Genomic DNA, 18,780 nt, shown 5'->3' on the forward strand with positions numbered 1-18,780 from the left:
TGTAGATATGTCATGACCTTTGCAGCAACCCAATGATCATGTCCAAGGTTCGATAAATATCTACCAAGAACAGTAACAATGAAGGCGATATCAGGTCTCGTACATACTTGTGCATACATCAGACTACCAATGGCACTAGCATAAGGAATAGTGTTCATGGTATCCTTTTCCAAATCATTCTTTGGACATTGTTCATTACTGAGTTTATCTCTCTTCACAACAGGTACATCACCTGCTTTGCACGTCTGCATATAGAATCTTTTAAGCACACCATTGATATAGGCTCTCTGAGATAGTCCAAGGAGGTTTCGAGATCTATTCCCAGCACAAAAGATGTTTCTCCAAGATCCTTCATGTTAAAATTAGTAGACAAAATACGCTTGGTATCATTCAAGAGATTCACATCACTACTAGCAAGTAGAATGTCATCGATATAGAGAACCATGAAAATGTACTTGCTCCCATTGACTTTCATGTAAACACACTGATCAAACTTATTATCTATAAAACCAAAAGACGTCACAATTTTGTCAAATTTCACGTATCACTGACGAGAAGCTTGCTTGAGGCCATAAATTGACCTTTTCAATCTACATACCATGTTCTCTTTTTCATTTTCCTTAAATCCTTCAGGTTGTGACATGTAGACCTCCTTACTCAAATCACCATTGAGAAAAGCTGTCTTGACATCCATCTAATGAAGCTCTAAGTCAAAATGAGCTACTAACGCCATAATTAGCCTAAAGGAATCTTTTGTAGAGACTAGTGAGAAAGTCTCTGTGAAATCAATGCCCTCTCGCTGTGTATACCCTTTAGCAACCAACCGAGCCTTATATCTTTCAACATTTCCTTTGTTGTCTCTTTTGGTCTTGTATACCCATTTGTGTCCAATGGGTTTATATCCTTTGGGAAGATCAACAAGTTCCCAAACATCATTGTCTGACATAGACTGCATCTCATCTCTCATGGCAATCAACCATTCATTTGCCTTATCACTATTGAGAGCTTCACGATAAGTAGTAGGGTCCACTTCTTCTCCAATGTCATACTCTCCCTCTCCAAGGTAGACATAATAATCGTTAGATAAGACAGGTACGTCTTCTAGTTCTTTGTGATCTCCTCATTTCCACAAGATGAATCTCATCCACAATAGGGTTTATTTCGACAGTGGGGAAATTGACAGTAGCAACTCCTTGTTGAATCCCAGAATCAAAAGCTCCAACATCAAGGTTAACATTCGAGACTAGCAAAGGTAAAGAAATAACATCCATGGATCCCACTCTTTCATCGGATTGAGAGGGTATACTATCAGCAACATCCAACTCTAAAAACTTTGCCACTTGAGACTCAACAACTCTAGTGCCACGAGGCGAACAATAAAACTTGTGTCCTTTTGAGTGACTAGGATACCCAATAAAGTAGCACCTAGTAGTTCTCGAATCCGTCTTCTTTAAAGAAGGATCATAGATTTTCACCTCAGCTGGACATCCCCATACTTTAAAATGATTCAAACTGGGTTTTCTGTCTGTCCATAGTTCAAATGGTGTTTTAGGAACAGACTTACTAGGAACACGGTTCAGAATGTAGGTTGCTGTTTTAATGGCTTCACCCCATAAGTATTCTGGAAAATTTGATCTATCCATCATGCTCCTCTTCATTTTCATAAGAGTGCGGTTGCGCCTTTCTACCACGCCATTCTGTTCAGGACTACCAGGCATTTTGTCCTCCTAGCACATGTCTTATTAGATACTTGTTCGATACTTTATAGTTAGCTCCTTGGTGGCCCATATCTACTCACGCTACTTGCCTTTCTTGAGCCACCTTGGAGACTCTGGTTAAGGAATCGCCTAACCCCTTATTATGACCTTGGCAGGCCTAATTTAGACTTAGGCACTTTCCTAAACACCTTAGGCCCACTTAGACACTTCATTGGGCTTAGTTCACTTAGGCCCACTTAAGCACTTTTAAACCCACTTTTTATATGACTTGCATGATTACATGACCTGCATGAGTTGTGTGGCTTATATGGATTTCTTTATTATTTTTATTTTATTTTATCTTATTACAAGTTTTCTAAATCATATTTCTTTGTTTTTTGGGCATGAGGAACTGGGCCGCCATCTATTTGGAAGGAGAATCAACAGAATTTTGAAAAAGAGGAGATTTTTTTTTAGAAGGATAGCACGTATATTATTTCCGTGAGGGAATCGGTTACAAAAGGGAAGAAAATAAGAAAGGAAAGTGGATTTCCTTTTTTTGGATCAAAGAAGTTTTCCTTTTGGAGGGAGATTTTTTTTTTTTTTTTTTTTTTTTGTAGAGAGACAACAAAGGAAGAAAAAGGAAGGGATTCTCCTCCAGCAGATTTGGGGGGGTTCTTTGGGAAGGCTGATATATATACATGAGAGAGGAAGAAAAAGGCAGGGGATTCTTTGATTGTGAAGGGTGGAAAGGTGCAGAAGAGCAGGAAAAGGGAGATTGCAGCCAGGGTTCTGCCAGGTACGCTTCTCGTTTTTTTTTTATTTTTTTTATTTTGGTATTCCCGTTTACATTCCACTCTAGATTCTCTGGCTGTTTTCGAGAAGTTATTCTTGCTGATTGGAGTGGACATTGAGGGCCACTTATTTGCGTTGTTGAATCGAAATTTCCTTCAAGCTTGCTCTATTATGATTGTGTTCTTGATTTCTTAGATTCTTTCTACAAATAGCTGAAACAGAGATTTATGGCTGAGCTTTAATGTTTGTGAAATCTTGATATAATCTTAACTAAGTTTGTCTTAACCTGTTCGATTCTTCAAGCTGTTTTGAAAAGCATGAAATGTGACTTATTCTGATTACCCACCCATCATCTTCCTTTCCCCTGTTTTTTTCTTTCTTTCTTGGTTTCTTTTTTTCTACACTTTTGTATCTACGTTTCTTCATCTTCTTTACTTTGGTGTTCTCGGTTATGGAGACCATGAGTATTCCAAGAAAGGTGGAAACTTTATAAAGACTGTGTAGAATGTGGGTTGCTTGTGGGGTTTGGCACATGGTTGCAGTCTGTTGAGTCAGATTGGGTATTTCTTCTTCAAGGCAAGAAAGTTGTTAAACCGGGTTCCGGATGTGATTTAGTTGGATGCAGAAGTTGCTTCTATTTCTGGAGTTCTCTGTTCATGGTATTCTGGGCTGGGATTTTAGTAGGCTTTTTTTTTTTTTCTTGTCTCAACAGTGGCAATGCCTTCAATCAAAACTACTGTCATGGAGGGATAATATTGCAAATATCATTAGTACTATTCAAGCTAACAGGATATACGAAGATGGCTCCCATATAATGCAAGAGGTCGTATTGACTATCATCCACGAAAACACACGAAGCCCATCTCGTTTTTAATCAGATTAAATGTCACACACTGGTGGTTTGGGACCATATGATCCCGGATTTGTCACAAAAGAGACCATCCGGTTGAAACAGTTCACGTGTATACCCGTATGCATCACCAAGGAATGATCAGGAATATTTTGACTCATATATTTCTTTCCAAGGCCAGTGCTCGAGTCTCCGATATCGTGTCTGGTCGAAAGATTCATGTTCGTGCTCTAAAACTCAGGTTTGAGTTGTTTCTTTCAGTTTCCAATGCTCTGATTTATATGCATGCAGTGTGTGGTTAAATTGAGAGGGCAGTGATGATTATGCTTGGGTTAAGTAAGCTAACTGACGAATCTGCGGGAAGCTTTAATAAGGATTCCCCATGGAAAGAATTCATTAAGGGACTTTGTGTAATTAAGAGATCAGAACTGTTTTCAAGCGGTTCTGCTGCCGCTTAGGAAGAACCTTCACTGATTTTGAAGCACCATGGAGCTCTGGAAGATACTTGCCATGCCAAGCGGAGGAAAGAATTTGATTTTGTCACCAGTTTGCTTTTTGTATCTTGCGGAACACCTTTTGTTTTTAGTGACATATTACCAGGGATACGTCCTCACAACTAAAGCTTTGGTGGTTGAATGGCATATTTTCCAACAGGGTAAGACCATCCGGAGTGCCAGTTCACTGACTGATGAGGGTGCATTCGAGAAGGTTGTGGATGCATTTGACATATTTTCTGAGAATTTGAGTCATCCAGACAAGGGTATTTGTGTTTCAACTCTGAGAATTTTGTGTTACTATGAACCTCTGAATGGTGAAACAAGTATTCAGCCGGTTGAGAAGAAAATGCAAACTGAAGTTTCTCCTACTTCTTATGCAGAAATACAGCGCAATAATGTTCTTCACATCCTCTTCTCCATATAAGATACACCTCTTTCAATTTCTACCAGTAGGAAAGTCAATCTATCCATCTCTAAAATACAGAGGGACCTCTCTATTGCTAGGATTTGTGAAGCATATATACCAGTTCTTTTGAATGGGATTATTGGCATTTTCCATAACCGATTTAGTTATTTATAGGATCTATTGCAAGCAAGGGAATTCATTGATAACTTGCTCCCCTTTTATGAAAGAAAGCTCAGAATTCTGATGCATGTGTGGAAGCTTTGCAAGTTACTCGAGATATTATACAAGTTTCAGGGAGTGAAACTTCTCCAAAAAAATTCCGAATGCTGTTTATTCTCTTCTAATTTCCGCTAGGACTGGATATGCATTTGGCTATTTGTGATCTTCTTGGTGTTCTTGTTGAAACCGACCCTTCGATACTCTGTGGCAAGTCTTATAAGTGAATTGAATGCGACCCCTGTTATGGAAATGGATGGCCTAGATTATGACACCATAGTTCATGCTTCTGAAAAGATTAGCATGGAGTTCTTTTATATACTATCCCAGAGAATCAGGCACTGGTTATTTTGTCGCATTGTGTATATGATATGTCATCCAATGAACTGACCTTAAGGCACAGTGCATATAGGTTATTGGTCTCTTTGTTGAATTCTCCGTCCAAACTCTTAGACTTGAAGTGAAGAGTGACCGTGAAATGTCTGAAGCAATAGTAACATCCATAGCTGATGGTTATTGGACTGAAGCATGCATTCAGCGCATGATAAACAAATTCCTTTTGGAATTGGCAGTATGTTGGGCATAGAGTTTGCTAAGAGAGGTTCTGAAACTGTTGAGGTGGCTCTCTATATTTGATTGAATGCGAGACATCATAAGAATGCTGTAGGGGAGCAGAATGCTGCAATTCTGGGTAGATGGGCAACTTTAATGATGGACAATATGAAGCTGCTGCACAGTTTCATTCTCAAGCTCAGCAGATTAGTGTAGTTCTATATCCTAAAGATGCTACAGAAAGTGGAAAGCTTTTGTGACTAAAACAACATTTTTTCCTATGCAATGCCTCACTTCAGGACATCATTTTCAGATTCAAGGAGAAGATGCTTTTTTTTTTTTTTTTTTGTGGGGACTGCCATCATTGATTTGAATACCAAATACAGGGATATAGATCAAGTTGTGAAGGAATTTTTGTGAATGCCAATCTGCAATGTAGTTTCCCGGACTATCACCATCTCTGGTTTTGTTCAGAAGGATGACGACACCAATTATTAAATGAGGTATGCAGTGAAAGAGGTAACAATGGGGATGGTGATCCTTGTCATGATAAGGGTTTTGAAGGTTATGATTCATGCTTCAAATGCTCAGAAGTATGCGATAGTTTTGAAGTGAACCAGAATTCATTGCTAAGGAGAAAAGGTAAAGGTTCCAGAGTTAAGCATGCAGGCGACAAGAGTTTATTTCAAATCATCTATGTTATTATCGGTTCTCCGTTAATTCACGTTCTGCTTCATATTTTCAAAAGAGCAAGTGCACGTGGCTGCCCTATTAGAAAGCACTTTGCAGCAGCGCCTTACCCTAGAGTAGAGACTGGTACAAGAAAGCAAGGTCTTATTGCCTCACTTCTTCCTACTTATGAAGATGGATTATGCCCACTCCTATAAAGAGCAATTCTGAACAGAACGGGAACCTGTGTTCGGATTTCTTCCAAAACAGAGTCCCTTGTTTGGCGCGCTCTGAGGCTTTTCTTCCTTAATAGAGAGCAGGATATATCAGCATTTCTACTAGTTGATTTGGGAATAGTCAAGTATCCAACTTATAATTGCATAAATTCAGAACATATCTTCCCAGGCTTGAATGATTTACTTATTTATGAAGAGACCATTGAAAACGATGCTAACCTGGGTGGACAGATTCAAGCAATTCCGACCTGACCAGGCCTAAAACGTTCAGTGAGGGTTGGTTGGTAGAAGTGACAGTAATAGAGGACATTTAAATAACCGAGCATCAGGACTTGTTCAAGAAGCTGATGCGTTAAAACCTGAAAGACGGCGAATCCAATTGGCTCGTACACTCTACCATGATGCCGGTATATATCCCTTGGACGTCCCATTCAGTGCAGTTGAAGCACATACTGAAATGAATCTATTGAATGAACATGTAATGAGTGCATTATCAAGGAAAACAGTCCTACTTATGACCCACCAAGTTGATTTTCTTCCTGTTTTGGTTCTGTTTTGTTAATGTCAGATGGGAAGATCCTACATGCGGCGCCTTATCATCAGTTGTTGATGTCAAGCCAAGAATTTCAGGACTTCGTGACTGTACACTAACAGACTGCTGATTCTGAAAGGCTTACAGAGGTTGCTCTACCCCGTAGATGTGAAAACCTCAACAGGAGAGATCAAGAGAACTCATATTCAGAAAGAGTTTAATGCGTCTGGATGTGATCAATTAATCAAGCAAGAAGAGAGAGAAATAGGAAATCCAGACTTTAAGCCCTACATGCTGTATCTAAATCAAAATAAGCAATTCTGGCTCTTTCCCACAGAGAGGGATGAAGATCACGGGAGTCCAGAAGATGATGATGATGGTTCTGAGTATGAAGGTGACAACACAGATGGTTCAGATGCTGGAAGCAATCTTTACAAGGATGAAGATGACAGTTTAGGAATTTATTGGGAAGTCAGACTGAATAGATTGGACTTGCTATCATGTTGAACTCATGAAGTTTGATATGGAGGATCAGCTACACTTCTAGGTCCAGCAAAGGCCATTGTTCAAATTAAACCTTCTGGAGTGGAAGTCCATTGCATTGCCATAGATTATGAGAATATGATAAGCATAACAGGCTTAAGGCCTGGAAACACTGTCATAGATTCAAGATGGAATAGACCAAATTGTTATTCAACCACTAACTACTCAAGAAAATCTTAACAGCTCCTAAAGACATCAGTAATGAGCAGATCATCCAACTTTGCGCCTTTCAGTGATGGTCCTGGTTCATAGAACAGAGAAGAAGCCCATCGAGAAGAAGCCTTCAGGAGGAACGAGAGGATGGTGGAGCTTGGTGCCTTCTTGGCAGCCACTCTCGAAAGTCCAGAAATGTAGGATCCATCAGAAAGTCTCCAGCTTACTACCCATTTGCCTTCACACACACGAATAAGTTGTTGAATCCTATTGACTGAGGGTTAATTTCTAATTATGGGCAATTTGATACGCCTGAAGAATAAGGAGTTATTCTGGAAACTGAACACCTGAAAATCAATTAAGACACGAGCACTTAGTTGAAGAAAATTATCTGTGAGCAAGTTGACAATAAAAGCAGAACTCAGATGTTAATTACACTCAAACAACCTCATATCATTCTCCAAACCTGAATTAGAAGAAATGATGGAAGACATCAGTCGGAGTGCACCAAGTTCTTGCTCAGGTTGTGAAGAATGCAGAATTCCATTTCAGCAATCTACAGAAGCATCCTCAAGCAACCCAAGTAATTCAGTCTCAAAAGCAGCCTAGACACTAATCCAGCTTGGCCGCCTTGCCACACGTCATACTCCTCCTAATGTTTCATTTTCTTCTTTGCGTGATCTTATACATCTCAAATCTAGATTTCAAAACCTTTTCCATTAAATAACTCTTCTTTTCTTTAAGATCTCATCCTTAAGAGTTTCTAGGCATAAAATCTAGATTTTTAATAAACTCTTTGCTGCCACTTCCCTTCCGGCATGCCTTTTCTTCATTTTCAACTAATTTTCACGGTTTTTCTCGTCTTTTTTTAACAAGCATGAACAAACTTCATGATTTCGAACAATGGAATTCATAGAATCAACTCATGCAAAATCAATCAAAGCTTTGGTGAGGGCCCGACATCCATGATATTCTCTTCTATATTGTTTGTTTGATATATGATTGATTGTGCTTCCTCTTTGAGGTGCATGAGATTATTTTGAATTTGTTATTGGGCTAACCTTGTTTCCCATAGAGGCACTTTAGCTTGTTGTTCAGGTATGTGATTCATGCCCAATTGGTGTCTCAGCTGATTTGTGTTCAGCTGGTGCTCCTTGATTGAGGAAGTGATCAACAAAATTTATTACCTATAACACTATACACTAGGGTAGCAAAGAAAAAGCTACTATAGTATAGTGACTCTAGGGTCGTTCACTGGGAATGACTAACAAGCAATCAATGATACCAATTCCAAGTGAATTGGTCTTGTTTCTTTTCAAGGTTAGCTTAAGAAATAAAACACAAACTTTGATTTGTAAAGGTTGAGACTTAAACTAACTAACTTAATAGAAGTTTGGAATAATTTAGGAAGAAAAACATTCCTTGGAGATTTAGGTTCACTGGGGTGGTTCCTCATGCAAAAGACACGGCTCTGGTCAGTTGGTTCATTTCCTCGCATTAGAGATTCAACTTATAGTCAATTCTCTAACCGGTGATGTACAGAGACTCCTTCAATTAGATTTCACTTTAATTCTCACACTGATGCAACTTGCAATGGTTTAAGCCTCTCACTAAGCCTTAACCATTCAAGGTGATCTTTAACCTTGGATTACCCGTCAAAAGCTCGCAAGAGATAACTAATGGATGTCTCCTAGGAGTCCAAAAGCTTATCAAGTGTTGGCTATTCTAGAAAATCCTACCCTGAAGTCACCTACCAGAGGCTCGCAAGGGGTAAACTAGTGCATTTCCGTGGTTGGAAATCACTTGCCTTACCAAGTGTTGGCCCAGGTGACTCTAAGGTGTTTTAAGTTAACTAAAAACATAGAAATCACTAAAGGATTTCACTTCCTCTTCATTACTAGCTAAAACCACAGAGCTTTGCATTCTTGCACTTGGAACCTTCCCCGGCAACCTTAGCTCCAAGGAATTGGAGGTTTAGTTACTCATTCTCTGGGGAAAACTCCTCAGAGAATTCATAACTTAGAAATAAAATGAAAATACAAAGTGAGAAGGTAAGGCAGTAGAAAGAAAATAGGCTTTACTTGCTTACCAAACTTTTACAGAAGGAACTCCTCTCTGAGAACAGGCTCCCGAGAGGTATATATATCAAAACCAATATAAAACTAATTGTTACAAAGATATTTAGTCTTTTTACTAACTTAAAAACTAAGGAATCATGTAATTGGTGGTTTACAAGGAGTATTTTGGGATTTAGACAACAAAAATCTAATGGAAAATATCTCCCAATGTCGGTAGCAACTTTCGGGAGGCTTCAGGAACCATTTCGTAGGAGAAAAATGGTGTCTGCGAGATTTCGCAGACACCCAAGAGGGCTGCGAAATTATTTCGCAACACCAAGCTATCTTCACAGGGCTGCGAAGTTGGTTTCCACCTTGAGGTTCCAAGCTTCCTTCTCGCGGCATGGTTCGTGCATCGTCAGAAGGAGAAACACCTTATTGTACAAAAATGCTGCGAAATCACTTCGCAACAAAAGGGTGATTTCGCAACACTTTGCAAAATGCTTCCTTCAGCTCGGAGTGACTGGCTTGTAATGGCTGCAACTTCTTCGTTTCAACTCCGAATTGCACACCGTTTGAAGCATTGGATTGTTGACTTCCTGAGCTTTGAAATGGTATATAGCATGCATCATTTGGACTTCAGAAAGTACTCCAAAAGTGGCTGCTACGACTGTCATCAAGAATAGGCTTTATGGCAGATTCTCTTTGCTTTTTCTCCTTGCAATCCGAATTCACTCTTGGCAAATGAATTCTAAACTTTGCCCAAGATTCCTCATAGCTCTCCTCATTCTTGACTTGCTTTGGTGATCAAAATACTAACAAAAACACCAAAACTTACACAAAGTGATCAAAATTGCTTTAAAGGATCCTTAACATGCCAATTGAGTTAAAAGGCCTAAACTACTACTCAAAAGTGTTTAAAAGGATTAATTATAGGCTATCAAATAGCACTTAGTGAGTAGTAATCACAGGTATGCTCTCTGCCACCACACTTCCCAAAATTTCATGAATACGCATGTCATTGCCCTTGTTTGATGTCATACTTGATTGTCTCGATGCTTGTTTGATCATCTTTGATAAAATGCATGTTGTGTGATGTATCTCAATACTAACTTTTATGTTTTATGATAGCGCTCGAGAAGTCGTCCAGGTATGCACCCTAACTCTCCTTTATGGTAATTTGATCCTATTTGGTATGTTATTTTTTGAAATCACCTTAGTCTATCTAGGTATCCTCAATTAATCAATTAATTGCCACATTACCCCCAATTTAGTCAGTAAATACCTCTTTAGGGCTTAGAGGAGTGCTACCTCCTAGAGGTACCTTCCTAATAAGTAACCTGATCCCCGGACCTAGACTCGGGTTTTTCAAAGACATGTTTTTCCAAAAAACTATGGAGTCATTTTTTTAGGGTTTTATTTCTTATTTTATTTTCCCTTTAAAATAAAAATAAAATAAGTGGCGACTCCAACTTTTCCAAAAACTATTTTTTTCACAAAATAAAAAGCGAGTCTCGCCAATCGAGTGGGAACGCACGTGAAAAATGCGGGTCCACACTTCACCCCATAAGTATTCTGGCAAATTTGATCTACCCATCATGCTCCTCTTCATTTCCATAAGAGTGCGGTTGCGCCTTTCTACCACGCCATTCTGTTCAGGACTACCAAGCATAGTATACTGAGCAACAATACCATTATCTTGTAAGTACCTTGCAAAAGGTCCCTTTTGTTGTCCAGTATCACCATGCTTCCCATAATGCTCACCACCTCGATCAAATCTCACAATTTTGATGACTTTCCCCAGTTATTTCTCAACTTCAGTTCAGAAGACTTTGAACATTTCAAGAGCATTTGCTTTTTCTTTGATAAAAAATACATAGCCATAACGGGAGAAATCATCAATGAATGTAATGAAGTACTTGTTGCCACACAAGGTAGTGGAATAAGGTCCACTAATGTCTGTATGAACAATCTCCAACAAATTTTGACTACGAGTTGCACCCTTTTTTCTTATCCTTTGTCAATTTTCCTTTCACACAATCAACACAAATTTCTAAGCCATCAGAATCAAGGCGGGGAAGAATCCCAGAACTAATTAAGCGTTCTACTCGTTCTTTAGAAATGTGCCCCAAACGCTTATGCCATAACAATGAAGATCTTTCCTTAGTCAAAGATCTTTTAGCAACATTGTAAGAACAAGTAGATAACAACGACAATCTATAAAGCCTGTCAGATAAAACACAATTGCCAATCACTTTAGAGTCATAAATCACATCAACTCTTTTATTTGCAAAAGTGAAACTATATCCAGCTTTATCAAGTACTGAAAGGGAAATTATATTCCTTCTAAACGAAGGTACACAAAAAACATTGTCCAAAACAAGTTGAAAACCTTAATCTAATTCTAAAACAGCAATCCCAATATGCTCAACATCAATCCCGATGTCACTGCCAACTTTAAGCTTTGACTCTTTTTCACTTGGCTTCCTCATATTTCTTATCCCCTGTAAAGAAGTTGCAACATGAACAGTAGCACCACTGTCAAGCCACCATGAATCTAAAGGAACATTAACTAAATTAGATTCAAAACAGACATAGGCAGATAACATACCCTGTTTTTTTTTTTTTTTTTCCTTCTCTAGCCAATTCTTAAACTTAAAGCAATCAACCCTCTTGTGACCCTTTTTGTTGCAGTGATAGCACTTAAGGTCTGTGTTCTTGGCATTTCCATTCTTCTGCTTTTCACTCCCACTCTTCTTGAAATTCTTGTTTTTCTTATGACTATGGAAGTTGGGTTTTCTAGCCTTTTCAGCTATCTTTTGATTATTCGGTTTTCCAAGAGCAACGAGATGAGCAAATTCATTCTGTTCTCTTTTCAACTTTTCTTCCTCAGGCACACACTTAGTGATTAGGTCATTCACACCCCAAGATTGATTCAGGGTGTTGTATGCAGTCTTGATTTGGCTGAAAGAAGATGGCAAAGTATTGAGGGCTTGATGAACAATAAACTTATCGGGAATGGGAAAGTCTAGTGCTTTCAATCTAGTTTGAAGATGTACCATTTTTAGGATATACTCACGAACCCCTTTCATATCATCATACCTCATATTCATCAATTCATCCATAAAATGGCCAACTTCGACATTGTCAGATGTTTGGTATCTATTTGCCACAGCAACAAGAAATTCCTTAGCATTGTTGCTTTCAGGTATTCCTTCAAGGAGATGCTCAGCAATGGACCTCTTGATTGAAATGAGACTCAAACGGTTCGATCTTTCCCATTTCGCATAATGAGCTCTCATAGCTTTAGTGCTTTCATTAGTAAGCTTAGAAGGTTCATCTTCACGTAGAGCCATGTCTAAGTCCATCATTCCTAAAACAAACTCTATGTCTGATCTCCATCTCTTATAGTTCGACCCACTTAGAATTTCAATTGTAGCATTATTGTTGTTCACAGCAAAGGAAACTGATTGTCAAAATTTTGCAACTAGATCAATTATGGGCAATAGGTAAAAAACTTAAATAAGCATAAACAATACAATACAAGAATCAATTGTACTATCATAAACTCCCCTTTGAGCAGAGTCCACAATAAACAACTATTCTCTAAGCATGAAGATCAACAAATAATTCATTAAAATTTATTTCCTTTGGCCAAATAAATTTATCAAATTATTTATCTCATTCAATATGCTCATGTTGTTAAATTAATTTGCACAATAACCCCCTTTGGGTAGGCGATTGTACAAATTAATCTTAAATTTTCCCCATTAACAAAATAGGAACTCATAAACTTGCAAATTTTGATGGTTAAATCACTTTGGTGAAATAACCTCAACAATTCACATGCAACGTTCCAAAATTGGGTAACTTAAAAACAATATTGCCCAACAACAATAGTGCATATTAGTGATATATATGCATATGATCAGTTATAGTTGCAAGAATTTGAACAACATTTTTTTTATTACACTTTAAACTAATTATTTAACTAGTTTATGTGATTTAGTCCAAGTAGGGCAGTATGCTTGAAAAAGTTTCAATCTAGAGAGAGTGAGTACTACACTCCTATTCCATATATATCAGCATAATTTCTGGTAAATTCTTAACAGAAAATTATACCAAAAAATAATTTTAAGCTAATTAAATCACATAAATAAGTAATAATTATTCAATAAATATTTTGACCCCCAAAAAATAAAATAATATATCCAAAAAAATAGATTACAAAAAAACTAGCGCACAAGAAAAAACGGGGCTCAAAACGGACATTGGATGAGGTTACACACCCCTCACACACTTGACCCACGAGTGGGGAACGTGTGGCACATGTGACATGTGCTGGAGGTCATTTTCAACCTCTAGCACTGGGTCAAAAATTCTGCAATACGGGTCAAATGACCCGATTGCAACCCAGATTACAAACAATTGAAAAAAAAAAAGGTTTTTTTTTATCAGGATCTTGAGAGGTTTTAAACTTTAGGTTGTTTCTAACAATTCTAGGATATTTAATCATAAAAAAAAAAAAAAAAAAAACAACTTAAAGATCTCCATAATTGATTAACAAAATTCGATGTTCCATACCTCCATAGCCAAAATCGAAAAACTCTATTTTAACACCTATTTCGGCCTCATTTTACATGTATTTTTACCTTAACAATATAAGAAATCTCTCTACAACAATTAATTAAACAAAAAAACTTCTCAATCTTGCTCATTTAAAAAATATATATATATAAAACAAATTTTTTAGGGTTCATACCCATATTTTCGAATTTTCAATTTTCACCAAATTGAGCAAAAAAAAAAAAAAAAAAAAAAAAAAAAAAAAAAGAAAAAAACGAAATTGATCCTACATATCAACTACAATATATGTAAATAACAAAATCTAAGAGTTTAATTTGAGTAAAACACAACAATTTGAACAAATAAAATTTTTTTCTTGAATTTTTAAATAAGAAAATTCTGAAAATTGAAAAACTTAATTACTCCCAATTTAAACAACAAAATTGCACATATGATATATCAATTTGAAGCTTGTGACAAAAGGAACAAAAGGCCTAAAGTTTCACAATCAAACGAAACTACAAAAAAAACATACACATTCATGGATCACAGATTCGGCTTCGAAAATAAAATAAAATAAGAAACTAAAAATTTTATTTTCCATTTCCAATTGTAGATCCTAAATCATGTAAATCTGGCTCTAATACCACATGTAGAATATTTACATAATCACATAAATTAATCATACATGATTAAAGGATACTAACAATAGGAAATCACTATAAAGAACATACATATTTGAGCCATCATAAAAAATCGTGATTGATTGTTGCAACCAAGTCTTCCTCTCTATGATCTTGATAACAGCTATGGTGGCTCGATGGGAAAACAGAAAAGATCCTTTTTATCTAAATTAAAGAGGGGATTTAGCATAACTCAATATTGGGTTCTCATTGGGGCCTCCCATAATGGGCTTCAATGAGATCCATAGCCTACACTTGCCACTCAACTGAGCTTCTACTCAAAAGATGCAAACCCAATCCAAAATGTGATCACTAGTTAATTAGGTTCATTATACAATAGACTATCCATTAATCCGTTTTTGCAAATACAAATTATTCAATTAATGTTAGCCCATATAAAAAATTTTCCAACAGCGGGTACTAGACAAATTCAAGTCCTTGGATAGTTTTCTGAAAGGCTTAAAATCAGTAGAAATAGATGATAGAGAAATGGTTTGAATGGAGGAGTTGTCCCATTAAGTATAAGATAGTTGAAAGTAAAGTTTTTTTTACTTAAAACTTATTTTTTATATAATAAAGGGTTAATTTTATTGAGACTTGCTGAGGTCTAGTGTAAATATACTAAACCACCACAAGTTTCAAATTTCGTCAATTAGCATCCCTATAAATGTATTTCATATATAATTTTTTTTTAAGGAATAAAATTTGGTTTTTAGAGAATTGTTAAACACTCTTATCTAAAATATTTTTACTTAAAACATCTCTAAAACATAAATAAAATAAATTTATAAGGGTGTTAATTAATGAAATTTGAAACCAATAGTTGTTTAGCATATTTACATCAAACCTTAGGGTCTTAATGAAATTAATCCTATAATAAAGGCTTAATGTTAAGACTTTGATGGACCTACTTGTTATTCTTCTTTCATGTAAAATTTTTAGTAGTTAATGAAAACATGACAAATATTAATTTCTATAATTCAAAATATACTATCAAGCTATATTTTCTCCATGATTAAAACAAAATATAAACTCACTTAATTTGAACAATTAAATAAGATTAAATCATGAAAATTAAATATAAAAAGGAAAAAGATTGGATAAATTAATAGGGAAAAATAAGTATGAATATTAAAGAAGATTTTATTTATTTTTATAATTTTAGTTAAATATTATATTCTTAGTACTTAATGGTAAGTGACATTTTTTTAGTAATAATATTTAGTTACCTCTACTTTTATATTTTTTTTAGAGAGGGCAAATTTTCCATTTTTCATTTTTATTTTGCTAAAAATTCTTAACATGTAAGGGATTTTTCTTTTTCTTTTTTCTTTTTTCTTTTTTTTTTCGGGAATTTCGAGGGGGCACATGACCCCCAGTCTTACTTGGCTCCGCTAGTGCTTTTGCATTTTGTTGTAAAAAAAGAGTCAATATTTAACTGCTTCCTTTAAAAATAAAATAAAATTATTAGTTCACACGTTAAATCAATGAAAAGAAAAAGAAAACTTTAACTTTGACATATTAATTAATAAATGATAATCGACAGGCTTAATGGCTAATTTAATAGCCAATAGTGCAACATTGAATAATGAATTTTTTATTTAGTAGCATAAACAATAGATCATATTGAAAGGAATCATCTTTACCTGTATCATATTCAAATAAATGTTATTAATATATATATATATATATATATATATATATATATATATATATATATATATATATATTGTTATGGTGTGTGCATGTTAGAATAATATTAATGGTTAAATGAATGGTCCTCATCTAATATACGTATGGTGTGATTACCTTACCATCATTATTTAAATGGATGATCCTAATATGATAGCTATGTTGAATTGTGATCAAGTCTGAATCAGTTTTGTTATACTTCGCTTATGATGTCGAAGATTGAACTCACCGCCAAACTCGTGAGGATTAAGCTACCCAAGTCAACTAATAGGGGTTGAAGGGAGCAATGCCCCATAGAGAATTTTTTTTTTATATGATGAATGATGAGTTTATCCTTATTATATATTTAACCATTTTATATTTTAGCTAGTTTTTCTTTTACACAGTAAGGATAGAAATGAAAGGTTTTTTTTAGAGTTTCATCATTGTGATCCTATTTTCTCTTGATTAGTGGGTTCTTGAGTGTTGCAAGACTCCGTGAAGGGATCACATTGATCATCAAATCATGTTAAAATTTCATTTTTTTTTTCTATTGGTGTCTATGGTTTGATTAACAAGCTAGGGTTGTGGTAATTGGAATAATTTTATTTAATAGCATTATCAATGAATCATATTTAAATGAATGATCTTCATATCATGTTCAAGTGAGTGGATTCCCACCACCACATTCAAATGAATTGGAATCCCACTATTATATTCATATGATTGGGAACCACGCCATCCCCAACAGTGGGAACTTCCCAAGCATTCATGGTCTCCACTGTTTGAATCTTGGTCCTGCAAGCTTGAATACAAGCTCTCTGCTCATTCAAAAAAGTCTATTCAACCTCCATGTAATCACAAAGCAAACATCCCATAATTTCATGAAAAGGGCAAGTGGAAGTGGATCTCAACTATTCTTCATGTGTGTGACCCTCCAGATAGCCCAAGCTAAGCAGCGAGCACAGTGATATAAAGAGGAGCAAAGTACTGACGCTGCTACATCACCAAATCCAAAATTTGACATGGAACATCGGTCTGTCTCTCCCCATGTCCTCATCTTCCCTTTACCAGTTCAAGGCCACGTCAATCCCATGCTCAAGCTCGCCGAACTTCTTTCCCTCGCCGGCCTCCGCATCACCTTCCTCAACTCCGACTACAACCACCACCGCCTCCTCCGTTACACAAATATTCTGGATAGATACACGCGCTATCCTGGCTTCCGTTTCCAAACAATCTCCGATGGGTTGCCATTGGATCGTCCGTGGACTGGTGCCGGATTGAGGGATATGATGGATGGAATAAAAGCCACGACCAAACCACTGTTTAGGGAGATGGTAATTTCGTGGTGCCAGAGTTCCGACCCGGTGACCTGCATCATAGCAGATGGGCTCATGAGTTTTGCCATTGATGTTGCCAATGAAGTTGGAGTTCCCATCATTTCTTGCCGTACTGTCAGTCCTTGTTGCTTCTTGGCATATTTCTCTTTCGCCGAACTCATTGAAGCAGGGGAAGTCCCCTTTAAAGGTAACTTTTCTAGCTTATCTGTGTTTTTCTTTCTCTCTTCTTTTGCTTATTTTCCTAGGAGTATGACTGAACTGCAGATGATGATATGGATCGGCTAGTAACCAGAGTGCCGGGAATGGAGGGGTTTCTCCGGCGGCGAGATCTACCTAGTTTTTGCCGTACCAGGGATGCAAATGACCGCGGAATCCAGTTTATAATCACGGAGACTCAACAAACCCCACGAGCCCATGCCCTCATACTGAATACATTTGAAGACCTAGACGGACCCATACTCTCTCAAATACGCAATCACTGCCCAAAAATCTACACCATTGGACCTCTCCACGCACATCTCAAATCCAGGCTTGCATCCGAAACAACCACGTCACAGTTTTCCAACAGTTTCTGGGAGGAAGACAGAAGCTGCTTAGCGTGGCTTGATCGCCAGCCATCAAAATCTTTCATCTACGTCAGCTTCGGAAGCATCACGGTCATCACAAAGGAGCAGATGATGGAGTTCTGGCACGGTCTAGTCAACAGCGGGAGTCGCTTCTTGTGGGTCATACGGCCAGACTCCCTCACAGAAAAAGATGGAGAGTTTCAGCTGCAAGCGCAGCTCCGGGAAGTGACGAAGGAGAGGGGTCAAATTGTGGATTGGGCTCCACAGGAAGAGGTTCTAGCGCACCCGGCTGTGGGTGGGTTCCTAACTCACGGTGGATGGAACTCCACGCTTGAGAGTATATTCGCCGGAGTGCCAATGATTTGCTGGCCGTATTTTTCTGATCAACAGTTAAACAGTAGGTTCGTGAGCCATGTTTGGAAGATAGGTATGGATATGAAGGACACTTGCGATAGAGTTACTGTTGAAAAGATGGTGAGAGATGTAATGGAAGAGAGAAGAGCCGAGTTCACCAAATCGGTAGATGCCATGGCAAAATTGGCAAGAAGTAGCCTGAGTGAAGGTGGGACCTCCTACTGTAACTTTAACCGTTTGATCGAGGATATTAGGTTGATGAGCGCCTCATAGACTGGAGGAACTTGCTTCCGTTGAACTGTGATTTCCTCCCTTTTTTTTTCTAAGTTCTTTTCCAATCAAGAAAGAAAAACCATTGGTAGAAGTGCAGGGAAGGATCACATGCCCTTGTCGTCCC

The 18,780-nt window shown here is 37.2% G+C and overlaps 1 protein-coding gene across 1 annotated transcript; it reads left to right on the forward strand.

Moving 5' to 3' along the window:
* The first annotated feature begins 17,148 nt into the window (after positions 1 to 17,148).
* LOC100266253 (7-deoxyloganetic acid glucosyltransferase) lies at positions 17,149 to 18,780 on the forward strand. The gene is made up of 2 exons (XM_010652341.3): positions 17,149 to 17,650; positions 17,728 to 18,780. The coding sequence occupies exons 1-2, from the start codon at positions 17,149 to 17,151 to the stop codon at positions 18,654 to 18,656; spliced, it is 1,431 nt and encodes a 476-aa protein (XP_010650643.1). The 3' UTR covers positions 18,657 to 18,780.

Source organism: Vitis vinifera, chromosome 5, assembly GCF_030704535.1.
Source record: "Vitis vinifera cultivar Pinot Noir 40024 chromosome 5, ASM3070453v1".
Classification (NCBI taxonomy): Eukaryota; Viridiplantae; Streptophyta; class Magnoliopsida; order Vitales; family Vitaceae; genus Vitis; species Vitis vinifera.

What these genes read in the sequence shown, in the direction of transcription:
- LOC100266253 (XM_010652341.3), top strand. Translation starts at nt 17,149, where the DNA reads ATGGAACATCGGTCTGTCTCTCCCCATGTCCTCATCTTCCCTTTACCA. An exon ending in AGGGGAAGTCCCCTTTAAAG is followed by an intron (nt 17,651 to 17,727) that starts GTAACTTTTCTA and finishes ACTGAACTGCAG; the next exon opens with ATGATGATATGGATCGGCTA.